Raw genomic sequence first — 21,728 nt, forward strand, 5'->3', positions numbered from 1 at the left:
AAATCACAAGTTTAATAGGATACCTCTATTGTAGCATGACCTAACTGAACCAAACCGAACCCTAACCCCAACCGAACCCGAACCAAACCTTACCCTAAACGAACCTAACCTAACCAAAACCAAACCGAACCTAACCCCAACCGAAGCCGAACCAAACCGAATCCAACCCTAAACGAACCGAACCTAACCTAGCCAAAACCTAACCGAACCAAACAGAACCTAACCTAACCTAGCCAAAACCTAACCGAACCAAACAGAACCTAACTGTGTGGGAATGGGTTATGGTAAAAAATGGCGAACTAAAATTTTAATTCTAGAGGGCTGGTAGGCCCTTCTAGATAAGATCCCACACCCTCCCGTAATGTTAAATGAAAATTCACAGATTTTCGCCGATTTTCCCATAGGAATAACATGGGGTTTTTGGTGCTCCTGTACATCGAATCATTTAAAAACTAAAGCGAAGTTACGTTTCGGAATACTTTCAAATTAACAAGTAACTATTCAAGGTGTGCCTTTTTCAAGTTTCATGAAAATTAATTAAGTCCAAGTATGTTAATTTAATTAAGAATGTAAGTACCTCAAAAGATTATTCTACAGCAGACGACGCTAATTGTTCATTACTCTAAAGTAGACGACGCTAATTTGCCATTTCACCGCCTTGAAACTTTAACTTGATATTTTTCAATAAATATAACACTATATTTATTAAAAAATCTCTGTCGGGTCTAATTTTCGTTTAATTATGTGTCTCGGTTGAAATTCTATACTTAAGATACCTTTTTAATTTATATTTTAGATGTTAGTTTCGACCAAGGCTTAAGTTGCCTTACTTAGGCCATGGATTTATAATAGAAGCTTACGCTTCATGGATATTTCACTGTAGCCTTCAGTAAGGCATTTTGATTTTAAACACATTTATGTCATAAAAATTCGCGCTGATGACGTAGAAATTGAGACAAACTTTTTTCTTTCGGCGCGCGTGCGCGCGCGCTTTTCTAAAAATATTTTCGCGCACGCTATTAAAAATTAGAACTCGATCATGTGAAAAACTTCAACCCCCCCCCCCTCTGAATTTGCCTCAGGCTGGTACTATTTCAGACGAGGAATAAATGTTGTGCGCGTTTTAAGGTGAGTGAAATATCAAGGAAGCGTAAGCTTTTATTATAAATCCATGCTTAGGCAGACTATTGAGTGAGTGTATGCAATGGGTGATTATAAACAGGGCTCGACATAAGGCACTAGTCAAGGCATTTGACTACTAAAAAAATGACTTGACTACTAAAATAAATCGAAATCTGGGAGTTCACTAGTCAACTCGAGGGGTCGGACATGGAGCGATTTTGTGTACGGGATTTCAAGATTTTGGGATTTTCAAAATGATTTTGGAATTTTGACTTGGATTTTAGGATTTTGACCTGGATTTTAGGATTTTGACCTGGATTTTAGGATTTTGACCTGGATTTTAGGATTTTAGAATTTTGACCTGGATTTTAGGATTTTGAGTGGGAATTTGGAACTTTGACCAGGATTTTAGAATTTTGACCTGGATTTTAGGATTTTGAGTGGGAATTTGGAACTTCGACCAGGATTTTAGGATTTTGATTGGGAATTTGGAATTTTGACCTGGATTTTGGGATTTTGAACGGTATTTTGGGAATTTGACCCTTATTTTAGGATTTTGAACGGTATTTTTGGAATCTGACCCTCATTTTAGTTTTCAACTTATTAATATAGTGTTCTGAGCGCTGAATTTTATGCCAGTGTATTATCGTCGGATTTCAATCCCAAGTATATTGTTTTCATTCAATTTACTATACTACCACTTAAGCGTAGTGTGAAAACCGAAATTTAAAGTTGAAAGTAGATCACCTATTCATCATATTTTGATACCATATTTAATGCATATCAGGGGAGTGGTGCTAGTTATGTTAACAAATAAGCCGACCGTCACAACAAATCCGTTTTAAAACCCTTAAAATTAAATTGATTTTTATCACTTTTAACACTCGGCCTATCTACTAGTTTTCATCGTAAAATGTTGAAACAATTAAGAAGTGGAAATTTATCCGAGAGTTATCTGTAGAATAATAGAACAAGTTGCGAAACCAAAATAAACCTCTCCGAGGTCAGACGAGGGCTAACTACCAAATTAAGAGGTTTAAATAACTAAATAAATATAGTTTATATTAATTATTTTAATCGTCAGAAATCTACCTTCGTTCTAGTTAAGTCGTTTTAAAAAACTTTATTGCTAAAATAATTTTAAACATAGCTATTTTTAACGTTTGATTTCTAGCGACCATCTTTTTCACTGATTTTGTAAATTTATAAGGCAATTGGTTAATATTTAATGATAAGACAAGTTGGGAAACAAAAATAAACCTCTCCGAGTAGAGACGCAATTACGAGATTTTTCTTAAAGAAATAAATAATCGTCATTAATTTTCCTTAATTCTAGCTAAATCTTTTTAAAAAACTTTATTCCAAAAGTCATTTTAAACGTAGCTATTGTTGATCTTTGAATTCAAGCGTATGCCTCTTTAACAACTTTGAAAATTTAGGGATAAGCAAACCCGCAATTGCGTTATCCTTTGGTGGAAGCCGTGCCATTGGGAGGCTTGAAGTTTCTCGTAACCCTAGCCGATCGCCGCGAACTTCTTAATCCTAACGATGGGAGTAGAAGCCAAAAATTGCTTTCTGTGAACACGTTTGCTCCGATTTGCCAAATGCGGACGCGGTGACAGACTCACACACACCCCCAGATCGTACGTCCAGTGTAAGGCCTCTCCGTGACGTCAACGTCACTCGGCGAGGTAAAATGCCGCAATTGCGTGATCACTGATCAGTTGGTGGAAGCCCTGCCATTGAGAGGCTAGGCGTTTCTCGTAACCCTAGCCGATCGGCACGTACATTTTAACCCTAACGATGATACTGGAGTACATGCTAATATTGCTCACTGTGAACTGCAAATGCGGTTCGGATATTGCGAATACCTTTGCTCCGATTTGAGAACTGCAAACGCGGTGATAGACACACAGACAATTCCAATGTAATAGCTTTCAGTGAGCTATCAAGCTGGTGTCGAGCGTTTTATGCATCTGCAGAAGGATAATGAGGGAGGATACTTATAAGGCCAGGGTTATAAAAGGTATTAAAATCTAATATCCCTGGTTAGGTGAACTCCTACCAGCTTGGGCTGTTAGCCATCAACAACAGGCGGATGGGGTGGGTTCAAAAAGGCGGAACCGCATCCGTGTAAAATTCTTGCCAGGAGCCTGATTTCCTTTTCTAACATCGTGTTCGCGCATACTCCGTCGCCTCTGAGTTTTAGCAAGAAGCTAATTTAGATTTTAATTCAAATTTCGTGATTTTGAAGTTTTTTATTTTGAAAGGGATTTTAGAATTTTCACAGGGATTTTGGAATTTTCATTTGGATTTTAGGATTTTGACTTGGATTTTGAGATTTTAGAATTTCCAAAGTGTTTTCAGGGTAAGTGTACGGGATTTTGGCCGAAGTCCGACCCCTCGGCAATATCATAAATATATTGCAAACCTTCAGAAACATCATCAAGGGGCAAAAATTCTAAAGCACCGAAAAGGCTAACAAATCGTTTAAAATTTTTATCTTCCCTATATCTTAGAATTAACCCTAATTCGCGATAGATGGAAGAAACAATATTTAACTTTCACCTGCAAACCAAATACTTCTTTTATGGCACAAAATACCGAGTGTTCAAAATCAATTACAACCATTTTAGGTACCAGTTCAAGTGAACGCTCCTTGCACAAATTTTTAAGAGCAGTAAAAAATTCCACATATGTTTTCAACGACTTTTCCTCAAGAACTCCATACACAACTGCGATGGAACACCCATTATTTAGTTGCACGTGAACCACGTAGACCTGCGTGAATCCTTTAGGAGCTTTTTTGAAGTTGCCATCCATAAACCACTGTGAACTCTGACTCAGTATCTCTAAGCGTTCCGAAACAGCAAATATGAGAATTCGAGCACTTCTGTTCTTAGACTCGTTGTCATAAATGAGAATGGGCTTCGGATCTGCTTCGGGAAGCCCTTTGTAGGTCCTCCAATCACCTTCAATTTTCAGTTCAGAAATATTTTTTGGAATTGCAGGGTATTTTGATATTCTGGTTCGCCAGATGGTTTTTTTCGTTGTCTCCTCTGATGGCAGAAAAGGCTTTAATGTTTCTGGTACTTTAGACACAGCTGAAGCTTACACCATCAATGTTGAATGTGATGAATCAGCGCAATTCATTTTCAAAGCGTGTCGATATTTCAAAACCGCGCAACCGTTTATATTTGTTTCATGGCAATGAAATGTCGAGCTAAGAATTGATTTAATTTCACTATCGGTCGTTAAACTACCACGACAGCCCACTTTCCTACTGGTACATTCCCATTTTATAAACTCACAACTAAGAATTTTCTGTTTAACATACGAAAATCCGTCTTTAAGGATCTTTTTCCCGCCTTTATTGGTCGTTATAATTTCCATGGTTTAATGAGCAAGTGCTAAAATATGCATTGTCTTTTATAGAAATCTTTGATAATACTCACGTACCTTCGGAGAATCGAACCCACCATTCTTCTCTCCGCTGTTCAACGCCTTATCCACTACGCCACCAGATCGCTAAGGCTTCCAGTGTTTTAGATAATATTGATATTGTATTTTTTACTGTCGGGGGATTATGACAAGGGAATTTTGTCTAGAGCGTTGGAGGATTTTGTCTTGAGAGTGGGGGGATTTTGTACTCTTTACTTGGATGGGGGAAAATGACCGGGGATTTTGTCTTGAGAGAGGGTGGTATTTAGTCCGTATACCATATTTGTTAGAACTAAATTATAGTTAAGAATTATGAATTCATAACTATCATCTATGTAAAGGGTTTCCGTTAGTATAATAATATCAAACAACAAGTTGGGAAAGCCAAAATATTACCTCTCCGAGTGGAGATGACTATCACTACCCCTTAATCAACCTAAATATATGCATCTATCGCTTTTTTTAATTCTTTGCAAGTGCAGGAATTCAAGTTTAAAATAGTCAATTGTTCTAGCCTTTTCATTATCTCTCAATTGCTGTGGAAACTCTACACTCTCGCTATACCTCAACCGAATTCTTAGTCTACCAGTATGATTTGTAACATTTGTCCATATCAAAGCTGAATCATACCTCGCCACACAAAAAGCAAATGTCCCCAAAACATGGAAGCCACAACCCAATCACACATAAGCTAGGCTCGTACTTGTTCATCGCTTTCGATGATTTCACTAATATTAGCATTAACATTTTGTACATTATTGGGTTCCTTATTAATAGATATGCCTACGCCTACAGTACTTTCAATAGAACATTTATTTAATGCATTATCTTTCGTACGATCATGGCCAACTGGCCTCGTGGTAGGACCAACATTTTGTGTGCTAGAACCTGTTCCAGAAACAGCCTTTTTTCCGCGGTTAACGCTCTTCTCCTTTCATTTTCGCGTTTCCTAAATTCGGGATCTGACCTTTTTGCCCTCATTCTTTCCCTTGCCTTTCGTTTTCTGATTTCCTCTTTACTTAAATTATTATCTTCCTCCATTTTATTATTCAGTTAAATACTCACAAAAATCCGCAAAAGCAATCCCCTTGCAAGACTGTAACGTTTGAAATATTATTTTCCGAAGAAATTTATTACGGAAGATTGAATTATGAAGTACTAGCTTTGAAATTCAAATAAAGAATGATAAGAGTACGTAAAAAAGGTCTTTCACAAATAGGGGGCGTATAAACTTAACAGCATTTGTTTATATTTAAAAATATTCTTAGATAGTCAAATACTTTTTGCGCCGTTGAATTTTTTTAACACCAGCTTGTAAAAAAGGTCTCTTTCAAACTAAGGGGGGGGGCGTATGAAAAAACAGTTAAACATTATTCATAGAATAATTTCCATATATGGGGGTAGGAAAACGGTAACAGTTGACAAAGACTAATTGTATTTACCTTAAGTGGACAAGCAATTTTTCACTATCTTGTGGTTTTGAAAATGCATAGCTTGGCAACACTGTCACTTGCATCGCGAATCGGCGTATGGGTTTTCCATCTTGAAGGAGAGAGGAATGGAGTGGAAACCCCCATACCTATAGCGTTGCCTGTTTACCCCCACCTACGGCACCGTAGTCCTCCCAGCATCCTCAGCGGTTAGGTAGGGTCGTACTGGACAAAATTATAAAGGGCGCTCCCTCTATCTTAAAAATAGAAGCTAGTTCTCATACAAATAAAATGGCGCTACGCGGCAGCACTTAGCAATCGCCTACCGAAGGGTAGGGGCGTGCGCGAGGTACATTGGGAGAGATACGGTGCCGCAGGTCGCCCATCATCATTTCCAATCCATCTCAACTCCCTTTTCCCTGCCTACATCAGACCATTTGGGGCAAGGTTACTAAATCGAATCACATACGCGATAAATAGTTCCCTCATCAATGGCAGTACTACGTATGCTAACGTCATACCCTTCTATCTCTTAGCTCAGTGTCATCCCCCTACTGGGCGCGTACAGTATATCCTCTCGCAAGAGCGCGCCCAGAGGAAGGGATACACAGTCTACACCCCTCTCTACCGCCACTAGTAGAGAAAAAGAAATTATTATGGTTTTGAGAGGAGCTTCTCATTTTGGTTGTTGTTTTGAAATGCACGGGCCTTGATAGATATAGCAGGCAATGAATGAAATATATCGCAATGCACGGGCCATGATAGATAGAGGAGGCATTGTAGGAAATATAACGCAATAAACGGGCCTAAATAGATATAGGAGGCAATGATTTAACGACTTCGGTACTTGGGTTTATCTTTAATATTTAAATAAATATAATTATTTTTAATTATTTTAATCGCCAGTAAATAACTTTAAAAATAGTTAAATCGTTTAAAATAAAGTTGTTCATAATATCTTTCGACACTTTGCTAATATTGACGTTTAAACTGAAGGGTACCCTTCTTGCCCGCTTTCTTCAAATTTTGGGGTATATATACGATCCGTTTCCATTATAATAATAGATAAAAACGCATTCGCGTGAACCTTTGGTGGAAGCCCTGCCATTGGGAGGCTAGACGTTTCTCGTAACCCTTGCTGATCGCCGCGTATATCTTAAAACCAAATAATAGATAAAAACGCATTCGCGTGAACCGATGGTGGAAGCCCTGCCATTGGGAGGCTAGACGTTTCTCGTAACCCTAGCCGCTCGCCGCGTATATCTTGAAACCAAACGATGACGGTGGAAAAGAAGACAGAATGTACTGACCGGCGTCCACGTGGAATGGACAAAAGACCTGAAGATGGTGGTGCATAGAAGCTGGTGTCAATGTGGAATTGACGAAGAACAGAAGATGGTGGTGCATAGAAGCTGGAGTCAAGGTGAAATTGACGAAGAACAGAAGTTGGTGGTGCTTGGAAGCAAGCAAGTACAGACTAGTGTCCATGTGGAGTGGACGAAAACCAAAGCTGGTGGTGTTGGAACTCAAGAAGAATAGCCAGAGGAGACAAACCCAAATTTCCGTGAACTGTCAATGCAGTCCGGAAATTGGGAACACGTTTGCTCCGATACGCAAACTGCGAACGCGGTCACGTGGGGTCTGACAGACAGACACACAGACACACACACAGACAGACACGGCCGGTGTAATACCTCTCACGTGACATACGTCACTCGGAGAGGTAAACAGTCCAGCGATTATAAAAATGCAATCAGCTCATCGAAGTGTTTCCTAACGCTACGGATATTTAAGTTAAATACATTTATTTTAAGATTCTTTTGACATACTTTATCTTCTAGTTTTCTTATGTTCAGGGTTGAAAATTTACTTAGTTCTTTAAACATTTTTATAAGGTTGTTGCATGCTATTAATTTTGCTTCACATTTTTTTACAACTGTTTTAAGTCTTCCAATGTTTCTATTTTAATCACTGAAGCATTATCAATTTTTCTAATAAATATTTTACCACCACTCACCCATACATATTTATAGTTTTTAGCTTTTGTCAACAATTTTACTTCGTAAAGTAGTTTTTACTTTTGCGCTCTTTAGAGCACCGAAAGTATTGTTCCGACCTCTGTTGGCTGAACGGCTGGCTGGATTTGGTGTAACCGCATAATAAGTTTCGTCATAAATAAACTTTTTAATTTCAAATTTCCCGCGAATTTTCGACTCGAAATTCACCCGTAGGTGGCGTAACGTATTTAATTTCAAATGAAATTACTTTTCTGTCGGTGCCGGGAAGCGAACTTGCGACGTCCTGATCCATACGAGACGCCAGTGAAGGTGCCCGCGCGCGCTACCACGAAGCCAGGCTTGCTTGTAATAAAAAGCGAGTTAAATTATAGTGAAGAAAAGAGAGAGGTAGAAGGATATGGACCCCCCCACACACCTCCCGGCGCCCGCCCCTTTCTGCGTGGCTTTAGCGGGAGACGAGAGAGAGAGAGAGCTGTCTGGCTTTACGGTGGCACGCCCCAATTTTTTAATTTAGCAATATAATTTAAATCTATGAAACACACTCATTTAAAGTTAAATAATTATAATTAGCTAACATGATTATTATAATTAAAAAAATATATTATTTAAGTAATATATTTAACGATAGTTGTTGAGAGATAATCAATAGAGGGCAACATGAGATGTCATAAATAGACTGCAAAATTCGTAAAACTTGGCATTTCATTCACCGCTTGTTGTGTATTAGACTTATACTATTAAGTTACATCAACTACTGTACAATATGAAGTTTAATGGTATTTACAATGTTCACGTTACATAACTTCTAAGTCCGGTTACATAGATATCAACTGCCCATATCGACTCTATACTAAGGGTATTTATACTATTTCTTATCAGCGTAGATTAGAGCGTAGTAGGTGTAAAATAGGTGAATTGGTTTTTTATACAAACATAACACCGCTCTATCAGCTTTGTTTGGAATAAGTAAAGTTCAGACTTCAAATCATTTTAAATTAACTCTTACGCAGTTCCCAAGGTTGTTTAAACCCGTGAAAAAAAAATGCAAATAAATTATGCACCCAAGACTCCTGAAATTTTGTTAAACAATTTTATTTAATAAATCTGTAAATATCTATCACATTTTAAGGAACTTAAAAATATTACTTCAGCCTCATTTGCGCCATTACATTCCGTCCTTTTTATTCCATTTCAAATAATTTGGAATGTAGTAATTAAAATAAGTAATTTGTAATCTTGGTAAAAGATTGTTAATAAATGTTTGGTCTTTAGGCACATCAATAACTAAACAATCATCTTCCAGTTTAGAATAAATTACAAAATGACAACTTTGAAGTCCTAAAAGGGCCAAACTAAGTTGCACTTGCCCATAATACATTTGTTAGGGTTTCAAAGAAAATGTTCCGTCCTTCTTGATTACGTAAGGAATTTTCTTGAGGACTGTTTCTAAGTTTCCTTTTTCACCAATGACTGGACACTTCATTTCGACCAAATTATCGTTGACTAGACCGTCAGGGGAACACCCCAAGAATGGATAAGAAGGGTTGACTTCAAAACCAATCTTCGGTACTTTTAAATTAGACTTTTTTAAAGCAACAAGTGTTTTTTTTCGTTTGTAATTCCATACTGTGTGAATTCATTTCCTTTAAAGTTTGACTGAAGAGCTTTTCGAATTTTTTCAGTAGGATCTTTTGGAAAATATGTGTAATACTCGTAGCAATTTTGACAAGAGAGAGAGAGCAACAGGTATTAAACAAAACAAAAACAGTATTACCAATTTTTATACTCATGTTATGACCAAGGCTTAAGAGTTTACATAACTAATCTGGTTAATATTAGGGTAATTAGGTTTTCAACACTTACCATTTTTGAAAATATTCTCTTCTGAAAATTGTGGTACTAATTTTCATTTGGCACTGAATTATAAGTTTAAACGTCAAATACACTGCCGCTGATGCTACAGGTTTCCCCTAGATCAAGCTTCGCGTTTTCTCCGCACGGTGGCACTTGTGAAACTTTTGGTTCTAGGCGCGGAATCTGGCAGCCCTGAACTAGGGAAATTTTGGTCCAAAAAGGTAAATTTTAAGGGTTAGAAAGGGAAATTTCATTTTTCCCACCTGGCATCACTGCTTTGAACATCCTTTCCTTTGTTCTCTTGCGAGCTCTGCGTTTAACGGCTTTGGAAGATTTCTTCTGCTTTTTGTGAATGCCAATTGAAAACTTATTGTTCGAAATAAGTATTTGTTTTGAAATTTGTTACCATAGTTCTCCTTTTTTATTAGGCCTATTAATTTACCACTAATTATAGTTTATTTTCAGAATTAATTTCAAGTAAGTATTTCTTTGAACGTGTAGTTTTGTCTTATATTATTATTTGTTAGGCCTATTTACGCGTAACCTAAGATTGTTTTCAGGATATCTAACAAGTCATGAACTAAGTTAGGACATTTTCAACGGTCTGAAATCAAAATTGACTTTGTGCCGTTTAACTCGGCTGTTATACAAATACGAGAGTTCAGAAATGGCATCTAATGTGAAAGAAACATCAGCGGAAAAGATGAGAAGGCTACGTTTGAATCCAGAATACAGAGAAAGAGAAAAAGCTCGAAGACTAGAGAGATATGCGGCCAAAAAGAAGCGAGAGAGGCAGTTGGTGTTAGAATCTCCTCCTAGTCAGGGCCCTTCTACCAGTCAGAGTTCTTTAACTCTTCAGAACCCATCAACTAGTCAGAGTTCTTTGACTCTTCAGAACCCATCAACTAGTCAGAGTTCTTTGACTCTGCAGGACCCATCAACTAGGCAGAGTTCTTTGACTCTGCAGGACCCATCAACTAGGCAGAGTTCTTTGACTCTGCAGGACCCATCAACTAGTCAGAGTTCTTTAACTCTGCAGGACCCATCAACTAGTCAAAGTTCTTTAACTCTGCAGGACCCATCAACTAGTCGGAGTTCTTTAACTCAGCAGGAACCATCAACTAGTCAGAGTTCTTTAACTCAGCAGGAACCATCAACTAGACAGAGTTCTTTAACTCAGCAGGAACCATCAACTAGTCAGAGTTCTTTAACTCAGCAGGAACCGTCAACTTATCTTTTGAAACGGAGACAAAAGCGCATAGATTCAAATTATGCTCAATCTGAGTTAGAAATGGATAATCTTTCCAGGAAGAAAAGAAGAGGAAATATGGATTATGCTAAGGCGGAAATCCAGACAGATAATTCTACAAGGCAAATTAGGCGTGAAAATCCTGTGTACTGTGAAGCCGAAAACCAGAGAGATAATCTGTCAAGAATTGTCAGGCGTCAAGATCCCAACTATAGAGAAGCCGAAATGCAGAGGGACAACGCTACAAGGCAGATTAGGAGACAACACTCACAATATTTCGAAAACGCCTATCTGCAAAATATATCATATGGTCCAGATTATAAATGCGAATGCTGTTATGGACTATTTTTCCGTACTTCTGTTAAAAAAACAGAGTCGGTGAAATACTTGTCAGTTGAAGGAGTACACGAGAGAGTGCTTCCGTCACATATTTTGTTGTGTGGTTCTTGCCACAGCTACGTTTCTAGAAATAAAGTACCACCACTCTCTAGAGAAAACGGCTATTTTTATCCTGATTTGCCCATGGAGTTGAAAGATCTTACAGAACTTGAATGTAGAATGATTTCTCCGCAATTACCGTTTATGCAAATAAGAAAACTAGGAGTTGATCAGCAAAGAGGCATTCGCGGTAATGTCGTAAATGTACCAGTTTCAATCGACTCTTCTGTTTCAATTCTGCCCAGAGGCCCCACTGACACTCAAGTTATTCAAATTAAACTCATGAGGAAGAAGGAATATCAACACCACTATATGTTTGAAACAGTTCGTCCCAGAAAAATACTTGATGCTTTAAAGATTCTAATAACAACTCCTTTGTATTTGAAACATGAAGTTACAGTTCCAGATGAAGTGGCTTTGGAATTCAGCGAATCTAATAGTGTAAATTTCGTATCGAATGAGGAAGATATGCCAACTGAAGTAGAGCACACGCCCCCTGTTAGTACAGATCAACTAAATAATTTCGTATCGAATGAGGAAGATATGCCAACTGAAGTGGAGCACACGCCCCCTGTTGGTACAGATCACCCAAGTAATTCTGCTGTAGAACCTAAACAAGCACCTGACAGTGACCAGGAATGGGACGAAATTGATGAAGAAACAGCATTGAACAATGGCAACAGTGATACCCTTTTGCTTTCATCTGAAGATCTAATTACGCCCCAAATTGAAAGTATTGCTTATGCTCCTGGAGAAGGGCAGACACCACAATCAATTCTTTATGATGAGGACTCCAAATACCTATCTTTCCCGAGTATTTACGCTGGGCAAGCTTTGAAGCTCCCAGCTAAGGCAACGTACACACAGCATATCAAATGGAAGTTCAGATGCAGCGATAGGCGTTGTGCCTCTAGTATTCCAAAAATATTTTATTCCTATGTTAAATTAGTATCGTCAAAACTACGGAGCGCTACTAATATTTGCATGAGAAAAACCAAGTCCAAAGCTGGCCTAGCATACACAGCAGGAGCATTAACAGCGCCAGGAAGTTTGGATTCTTTGGTGAAACACGATGATGGTTACAAAGTTTTGGAAAGCGTCAGATCTTCCCCTGGCTATTTACAACAGCGTGAGAAAGACCTTCTGGCTATGGTTCGCCAACTTGGTAATCCTACGTGGTTCCTCACTCTGAGTGCCGCTGAGACGAAATGGGAAGAGCTTTTGGAGTCCTTGTGCGTCATTGCCGGGCACCCTCGGGAAACTGCGAAAGAATATGTAAAAACCTTGGCATTTATCAACGAGGACCCTGTCACCTGCAGCCGATAGTTTGATTATCGTTTGAGAGAATTTTTCAAGTTTCTGCGAAGCAAAGAGTCACCGATTGGAATCATTGATGATTACTACATTAGAATAGAGTTCCAAATGAGGGGATCACCACACGCCCATATTCTACTATGGAATAAATACGTCCCACAATTGAGAAGCGATAACTCCAATCTAGAAGAGGTTATCATATTCATTGATTCCAACATTACCTGCTCGAAAGGGGATGGAAGTGAAAAATGGAACAACTTGTTCAAGCTGCAAACTCACAAGCATTCTAAAACCTGTCGTAAGAAGAACGATAGTGGACAGTCATCGTGTCGTTTTGGCATACCTTTTCCGCCAATCGGAAGAACCCTTATTTACGACCCTTCTAAGCGTGATGAAAACGAAAACGTTGAAGAGGTTGAAGCCTTAAGCAAATTGGTGCAAAATGCTATCGAGAAATTGAAAGTCGAAACTGCATCGGAAACATTTGAAGAATTTTTGGAAACGCTGAACATAACGGAAGAGCAATATATTGCAGCTATAACTTATCCAATTAGATGGAACACTGTCCTTCTGAAAAAGTCACCGCAGGAAGTAACAATAAATCATTACAACAAGAAGATTTTGGAGTTATGGAACGCTAATATGGATCTTCAATACGTCCTAGACCCATACGCCTGTCTCATGTATATAGTTTCCTACATCGGCAAAGCCCAAAAGGGGATGTCACAGCTCTTGAGGGAGGCAATCAAGGAAGCGAAAAATAAAGGCAGTGGTATAAAAGAGAGATTAAAAGTTTTTGCTAATAAGTTTATTAATTGTGAAGAAATTAGTGCCCTAGAATGCTGGTACATACTACTTTCCATTCCAATTTGCCGGAGCAGTCGTGCTCATATTTTCATAAAAACTTCACCCCCTGAAGAAAGGGTACACATTTTTAAAAGACCATCTGAATTGGAATTATTGCCTGATGATAGTACTAACGTTTTTTTCCGATGGAATCATCGAGCACTACATTGTGAGACCTGATGAACTGGAAAATCTCAGATTAGCTGCTTTTGAATCATGGTATGAGTTTTCTTGATCCAAACGCAATAGAACCCAAAATTTGAACGAAGATGAGGACCAAGAAATTGAAACGACTTCTGTGGAAACGTCTCTTGAGCTGAAAGATTCTTCAGGATACGTCAGGAAAAGGATGCAGGCCAAAGTAATCAGATTCAAAAAGTACAGTATGGTGAAAGATCTCAAAAATTACTGTCGAGTGGAAATGATTCTATTTTTACCTTGGCGTTGTGAGGAAACCGAATTGCTAGAAGCTAACGTTGAAGAAATTTATGAAGCCCATAAGCAGGAAATATCTGAAGCTAGAAGGGAATTTATAAGTGAAGTTGATTATCTGGATCTGGACCAAATGATTCAAGAAGTAAGAGAAAACCAACACTCAAATGACGTTCAAAATATTCAACCTATGATTGAACATCAAAACGAGCGTGACAGAAGTTTTACATTGGATGACCCGCAATTTTTGTCAACTCTCTTCAAGAAGCCGTTTGTGACATAACTTCTGATATTCAACAGAGAAGCACTGCCGACTTCACTCCAACAATTACTCTTGTCAACAATGAAGAATATTACAGCATGCTTCGAAAACTAAATTTAAAGCAGCGAGAAATTTTCTACTACGTACTTAATCATTTCAAAACATCTCAAGAAGAACCTCTGAGGATTCCGATAACAGGCGGTGCTGGTGTTGGGAAAAGTCTCTTGATTCAATCCATTTTTTGAAGCCGTATCCAGGCATGAAAAGAATAAACCCGGTGCCGATCCATCACGATTATCTGTTCTAAGTACGGCATTCACCGGGAAAGCGGCTTTTAATATTGATGGTGTCACTCTTCACTCTGCCTTTAACTTGCCTACAAATCAATTTTCTGGGCCTTCTGGCAAGATGAATCCTTTGGACAACGACACTTTGAACAGAAAAAGATGTTCACTTTTAGGCCTGAAACTTCTGATAATAGATGAAATATCTATGTGTGGAGTAAAAATCTTCAATTATATTAATGTAAGAGCCCAACAAATCGGATCTCCAAAGCATTTTGGTGGTATTTCAGTTGTTTTCGTGGGAGACTTCAACCCGTTACCCCCTGTTGGGGATAATTACACAGAAAAGAACAACCCCTATGCGGCCCTAATTGGAAGTCCACTGTGGGAGGAATTTAAGTTGTATGAGCTTGATGAAATTATGAGACAGAAAGATGACATAATATTCGATATGGCTTTAAGTCGAATGTCCATGGGAGAGATGACACCCGCCGACGTTGACTTGTTTAGAAGCCTGGAAACATCTATTTCAAGGCCTTTACCTCTGGAAGCCCTTCATTTGTTTGCAATAAATGATGAAGTAAATGCGTTCAATGAATGAAAGTTATGTTCACGGAATGCTGAAAAGATATGCTCTGTCGCATTTGACTCGGCTACGGGTGACGCTAGCAATGAAATCAAAACAAGAATTCTAGAAGCCGTCAAAACCTTAAAAACCCAAGAAACCAGCGGTTTACCAAGAGAATTAGCTCTAATGGTTGGTATCAGGTACATGATCACCAACAATTTGAACACTGCCGATGGTTTGGTAAATGGTGCAACTGGTAGGCTAAGAAAAATACAGTATGTCCAAAATCAAAAAGGTGAGCAAGTTCCTGTTCGAGTTTGGATTGAATTTAATGATGAAAAGACTGGAAAAGAGACTAGAGCGCAGGCGCAAGGATTAATGGCAGCCGAGAATATTAATGAATCATGGACGCCCATTGAAAAGATTGTCAGAAGTTTCACTAGACGTTCAGGACAGAAGAACATCTACGTAACAAGAAAGCAATATCCTCTAGTAATTGCCGACCCTAGTGGAAAAAACGATTGGAAACCAATTGGGAAAATGCAGTTCAGAAACCAATTGGGAGCCAATAGGAAACCAATAGTCCGATAAGATTGACCAATTACCGACCCATTAGAATGACCAATTACCGACCCATTAGAATGACCAATTACCGACCCATAAGACTGACTAATTACCGACCCATAAGACTGACCAATTACCGACCCATAAGACTGATCGATTACCGACCCATAAGACTGACCGATTACCGACCCATAAGACTGACCAATTACCGACCCATAAGACTGACCGATTACCGACCCATAAGACTGACCGATTACCGACCCATAAGACTGACCAATTACCGACCCATAAGACTGACCAATTACCGACCCATAAGACTGACCAATTACCGATTCATAAGACTGACCAATTACCGACCCATAAGACTGACCAATTACCGACCCATAAGACTGACCAATTACCGACCCATAAGACTGACCAATTACCGACCCATAAGACTGACCAATTACCGGCCCATAAGACTGACCAATTACCGACCCATAGGCTCACACAGAACATATGAAATTAATTAATAATATGGCGAACAAACGAATTACCACAGGCTCCACAATACTAATAAAACCTTCACATTTGAAATATTTTATTTTAAAAAGGAATTTTTTTTTTTGGTTTTTTCAATTTGGCACGGCAATAATTTTTTTTCACAAATCGGAAATTTTTTGGGTCAGGGCGTGGTTCACTGCCTTAGCCGCCATCTCCTGGGCAGACTGATCTTTCCCCTTTTTCTTGGCGTAGTAGCGAACACTACCTGCAATAATATCAGTTACTATTGTATGATTGATACAAACTTTTTAAGCTTTCATTTTATTTAACTTACTCTTAATAGCCGAAACCTTTTGTGGAGTAAGAGGTGGCCTCGCTTCTAACGCCTTAGGTTTTTTGAACCTATTTGACGATGTTCCTGTCAAGCTTCTATTAATTAGAGTTCCACTCCCCCACAAAGCAACAGCCAAGTTCTTGGAAAAAATTGATTCATTTTGGGCAATAAGGCACTGCTCCCATTTTTCTTTGCAAATGGACACATTGTTTCCTAGATAAACCTGAAAACATAACTCATTAACTATTGTTATGTCGGTTGAATAACTAGACTGCAACTTTTACCAATTAATTATTAACATTTACTAGCTTAAATTCATTCTTATTTTCGCTTACAGAGAGGAAATTCATCTACTTTCACTAGATTCAATTACATATTTGCTAAGCTCATTATCCATATTTCTGATTGAAAAGATAGATAATTACTAAGAGCTTTCTAACCATTTCATCTACTTCATCTAGAAAGGCTTTCCCCTTAAATTTGTCCGAAATATCCGGAGCAGAAGCTGAAAGAAATGAAAATATTAAATGAAAATAAAATGCTAATATCATGCAACAAGAAAAATTAATATATCATAATGAAACTCCCAGTTAGATTTATTTGGAACCCTTAGGATTGTGCAAAACAGTTCAATTCATTTACACCTTATAACACTATGTACATTCTGACATTTCAATATGAATTTGTGAGAAACTGAGAATGATACAAAAGCCTCCCAAAAAAGCACACACACCCACACTTGAAAACTTAACACTAAATATATGGCACAAGCAAAATGGTTTCAATCCACTTTTTACCTCTCCGAGTGACGTATGTCACGGAGAGGTTCTGTAACGATCGTGTGTGTCTGTGTGTCTTTCTGTCTGTGTGTGTGTGTGATTTAAAGAAAGATAGGAAACCTCTATTATTTCAATACAATAATCAGTTCATTTAATTAATTTCAATACAATAATCAGTTCATTTAATTACCTTAAAACAGTAAACTTCACATAAAACATTTATTTTTTTTTTGAAGAAGTAAATTTCACCTAAAATATTAAGTTTTTTTAAAGAAGTAAATTTCACATAAAATATTAAGTTTTATTAAAGAAGTAAATTTCACATAAAACAAAGCTTTTCTTTAAAGAAGTGAATTTCACATAAAACAAAGCTTTTCTTTAAAGAAGTAAATTTCATATAAAACAAAGCTTCTCTTTGAAGAAGTAAATTTCACATAAAATATTAGGTTTCTTTATAATTACGGTTGCTGGTATTAAGAAAGCACCCAAAGTGCCAATCACGCCGAGTTCAACGTCAGAAGATGAAAGTTAGTCTAAAAGAGACTACGCCACCGAGAATGTGCTTAGGTTAAGCACGTCGTCAGAAGATCCTTGAACCACCAATGCCAAGCAGCTCCTGCGCATCGACCAGCGGATGATTTACAACAAAAACATGCTGCATAAAGGCAAACAAATACTGCCTTATATTCTAATCAAAAAATATCTGGATGATGCTGAAGAGGAGGAAGACTATATAGTAAATAGAGTCATTAAAAGGAAACGCAGGGCAACAAGAAAAATGTTTTTACGTCGACGAGAAGAAGGAGCTTACACTATTTTGATTAACAACCATTTGCTCTCTGACAGTGTGAAATTTAAAGAATATTTTAGATTTAACCCAGACCAGTTTGCCTTTCTGCTACATCTTATTGAAAATAAACTGGAAACAAATATATGTAATCGAGTTGCAACACCCATCACACCAGCAGAAAAACTAGGTTTAACCTTAAGGTAGATACCTATTTATGTGATGAAATGCATAGCTTTCAGACTAGGAGGATTTGTAAATGGTGTGAATTCTCCTAGTCTGAAAGCTATGAATAAAAATATTTATTATTTAGTAGCGTTGAAATAAAAATGAACTGCGTAGAGGTAGAATAAGTGTTATTGAACTAGAATGGAAATAAAAATTCCATATAAAAATACAACAAATATCGTAAAAATTTTAAGCGTCTTTGTTCCCGAGGACAAATGCAAAGGCCTCGTTGATAGCATTGTCTCCGTTTGCAGAATCAGGAGGACATTCATAATTGCACTCACTCCCACATGAACTGAGTGACGATGTCATGCTGTCATCTTCAAACGTTGAACTACTTTCATGAAACATTTGAAGCCTACGGTTGAAACCTTCTAAATCCATTACTATATTAAATATTTTTCTTTTGGCTTCACTGACAAGGTCAGGATTGAATTTCTTCAGGCTGAACTAATTTGTCCAGACATTTGTTTAAATCAAGAAGTTATATCTAGTATCTCAGAGAGAAGGTATAAATTCGCCAGATTTCCATCGTTATCTTCAGTCCAAACGTAGGTCCGGAGTCAATCCCCGTCTCTAAATTACAACCAGCATCTCATTGGTTCTTGAAAACTCACGTCAGCGCGACGACGCGAGTGACGAAAATTAGTCATATTTTCCAACTGAGGAGAGACGAAATAGCCCAGCGCCTCCTTTTACGTCCCCCCTTGTATTTTGAAAGGGGGACTGGGACTATAACGCGCGAATACAAAGGCATCTTATACCTTCTCTCTGAGATACTGATATAACTTCTTGGTTAAATGCTGTCGGTCCTCAGTTCTTGAATTTATTAGATTCTGCAAAACGTGGTCTCCTTGGTATTTTGTCCTTTTAGACGCAGGCTTCTTGAAACTTGTATGGGGTCTTAAAAAACTGTGAGGTTCTACAAGTGGGGTATTTCTCGAAGAAGCAGAAATTGAATCATCTTCAGTGTCGACGATCTCATCGGCGTTGCCGTGCCTATCAGCGTTCACGTTCTCATCAGTGTTAACGTTCTCATCAGCGATGATGTCATCATCAATGTTAATGCCACCATCCAATTGCGGCTCTCCATTATTTTGCGTGTTTCCATTGGAAAACGTGTTTCTTTCATCCTCCACAGTATCGAAAAATCGAAGTCTTTCCCAGTACACAGCCCTTTTCTTGGTAGCTGCAGATCCAGTTGTAGCATTTTTTCCTGCTTCCTTTGTTTCTTGAAATGATCACGTTTTTTTTCCATCGCCCTTTGCACTGTGCACCTGAAACCATAAATATACTTTTGTACAATTGGTGAACACATTTGTTTAGAATATAGTATTATCTTTGTGAAATTTTAATTTGCTCTCATTGATTTATTTTTACAGGTATCTTGCTACTGGGGAATCTTATCATTCATTACAATTTTCACATCGCATATCTTTGCCGACAATAAGTGTGATTGTTCCCCAAGTTCTCAATGCACTCAAAGATGCTTTACTTCCTAGATTTTTACCTGCCCCTGAATAGATTGACTGGGAAAAAAAGCAGAGGAATTCTGGATGCGATGGAGTTTTCCTAATGCTGTTGCCGCAATGGATGGAAAACATGTTTGGATTGTGGCACCAGACCAAACCGGATCTCTTTATTATAACTACAAAGGGTACTTTTCAATAGTTCTTCTTGCAATGGTGGATGCGAACTACAAGTTTGTCATCGTTGACATTGGTTCTTATGGCAAAGAGGGGATGCCGGAATCTTCAATAAATCAGCAATTGGTCGATTGGTTAAAAATGAATTTATTTTCCCACCACCCCAAATATTGCCACAATCAGATATATTGTTGCCATATGTCATACTATGTGACGAGGCCTTCAGATTAGACGAACATATTATGAAACCATTCTGCAAACAGCAAGCTTTGGAAGACGCTCAAAAAAGGAAGTTTAATTACCAACTGTGCAAAGCACGAAGAGTTTCTGAAAATGCTTTTGGTATCATGAGTTCGACGTTCAGAATTTTTTTCACACCTATAAATGTCAAACCTGCGATTGTGGATTTGGTAATTGTAGTGTGCTTCTGCTTGCACAACTTTCTCAGAGATGAATACCAATTACAGCATCAACGTAATGGGGACCAATTCGAAAATTACGAATTGCCTCGGGACAACATGATACCTTAAGTTGGAGTGGGTGGCTATGCCAAAGCTGAGGGTTTCACAGTGAGGAAACGATTCACTGATTACTTCAACGTGCCTACTTTTAACCGTTATCATAATTTAATTATATTCATATACTCTATTTAACTATATTAATATGTTCTATTTAACCATATTAATATATTATATTCAGAACTAGAATCCATCTGGGCGAAAATAAAGTATAAAAACTCCGGAGATCTTATAATTGGAATAATCGTATACATTCCACCTCAAGCGAAAATAACGGAAACTATGGATGACCTAGCAAACTGTATCGCAGCTAGTACAACCAAAACCAATACCGATCCTAATGGCGCTTTAAACAATATGTCAAAGCCACTTTTATTGTCATAAAACACGGGATCGGCTACGTCCATGTTGTAAAAATCGGGGCTGTAATTGAACGTCAAATCATTAACACTATAAAAAGCTATATAAATATAACAGGTTTTTCGGTAAAATGAAAAAACATCCAATTACCAAATTAGAGTCTTGAGCCATTTTTAGCGTTGTTCGCGCGTTGAATAATTGTAGAAGACTGAAAGCTTCTAACCGTAACCTTTCCTCTTATGTGATTTTATTTTCGATTTACTGGACTCTCAAACTTTTTTTTTTAAAAAAAATCGGACCCAACTTCGAATTCGCGGTGGAAATAAGCTGCTTAAATCTTACAACATTGTATAAGATCCGGGCAGTAATTGGAAGCAAATCATTAACACTATATAAAGCTATATAAATATAACAGAATATTCGGTAAAATGAAAAACATCCAATTACCAAAATAGTGATTCTTGAGCCATTTTTAGCGTTGTACACGCGTTGACTAATTGAAGAAGAATGAAAGCTTCTAACCGCAACCTTTCCTCTTATGTGATTTTAGTTCCGATTTCCTGGACTCTCAAACTTTTTTTTTAAATCGGACCCAATTTCGAATTCATGACGGAAATAAGATGCTTAAATCTTACGACATTGTATAAGAAATAGTTTATTCTATTTTCACGTTAAATATAATATATTACGGATATATTGTCGAAACGAACTTTTTTCATTTTAATAAACGTCAAAACTACATGCGAGGACGTGTTTTCGGATTAATCGTTG

General features: G+C 37.8%; 2 protein-coding genes and 1 long non-coding RNA gene across 3 annotated transcripts; 1 reads left to right on the top strand and 2 right to left on the bottom strand.

Annotated features, from left to right (window-relative positions):
* Window positions 1-1,313: 1,313 nt before the first annotated feature.
* LOC149676497 (uncharacterized) lies at window positions 1,314-2,016 on the bottom strand. Its single transcript, XR_016366763.1, has 2 exons — window positions 1,456-2,016; window positions 1,314-1,415 (listed from the first exon to the last, which is right to left on the bottom strand). It is a non-coding gene; the product is annotated as an uncharacterized LOC149676497 (long non-coding RNA).
* An 8,516-nt stretch (window positions 2,017-10,532) lies between these two features.
* LOC149676498 (uncharacterized) lies at window positions 10,533-15,849 on the top strand. Its single transcript, XM_089838762.1, has 8 exons — window positions 10,533-10,664; window positions 10,941-12,877; window positions 12,920-13,638; window positions 13,690-13,881; window positions 13,982-14,356; window positions 14,410-14,607; window positions 14,654-15,270; window positions 15,319-15,849. The coding sequence occupies exons 1-8, from the start codon at window positions 10,533-10,535 to the stop codon at window positions 15,847-15,849; spliced, it is 4,701 nt and encodes a 1,566-aa protein (XP_089694888.1).
* Window positions 15,850-16,385: 536 nt separating this feature from the next.
* Window positions 16,386-17,036, bottom strand: LOC149676499 (BEN domain-containing protein 5-like). Its single transcript, XM_089838763.1, has 3 exons — window positions 17,013-17,036; window positions 16,640-16,862; window positions 16,386-16,570 (listed from the first exon to the last, which is right to left on the bottom strand). Exons 1-3 carry the CDS (start codon window positions 17,034-17,036, stop codon window positions 16,464-16,466), a joined length of 354 nt encoding a protein of 117 aa, XP_089694889.1. The 3' UTR covers window positions 16,386-16,463.
* Between the last annotated feature and the right edge of the window lie 4,692 nt (window positions 17,037-21,728).

The sequence above is a fragment of the Phalangium opilio genome, unplaced genomic scaffold (assembly GCF_054372755.1).
Source record: "Phalangium opilio isolate 3A_F unplaced genomic scaffold, DU_Popi_V2 ptg000046l_1, whole genome shotgun sequence".
In the NCBI taxonomy this organism is placed as follows: domain Eukaryota; kingdom Metazoa; phylum Arthropoda; class Arachnida; order Opiliones; family Phalangiidae; genus Phalangium; species Phalangium opilio.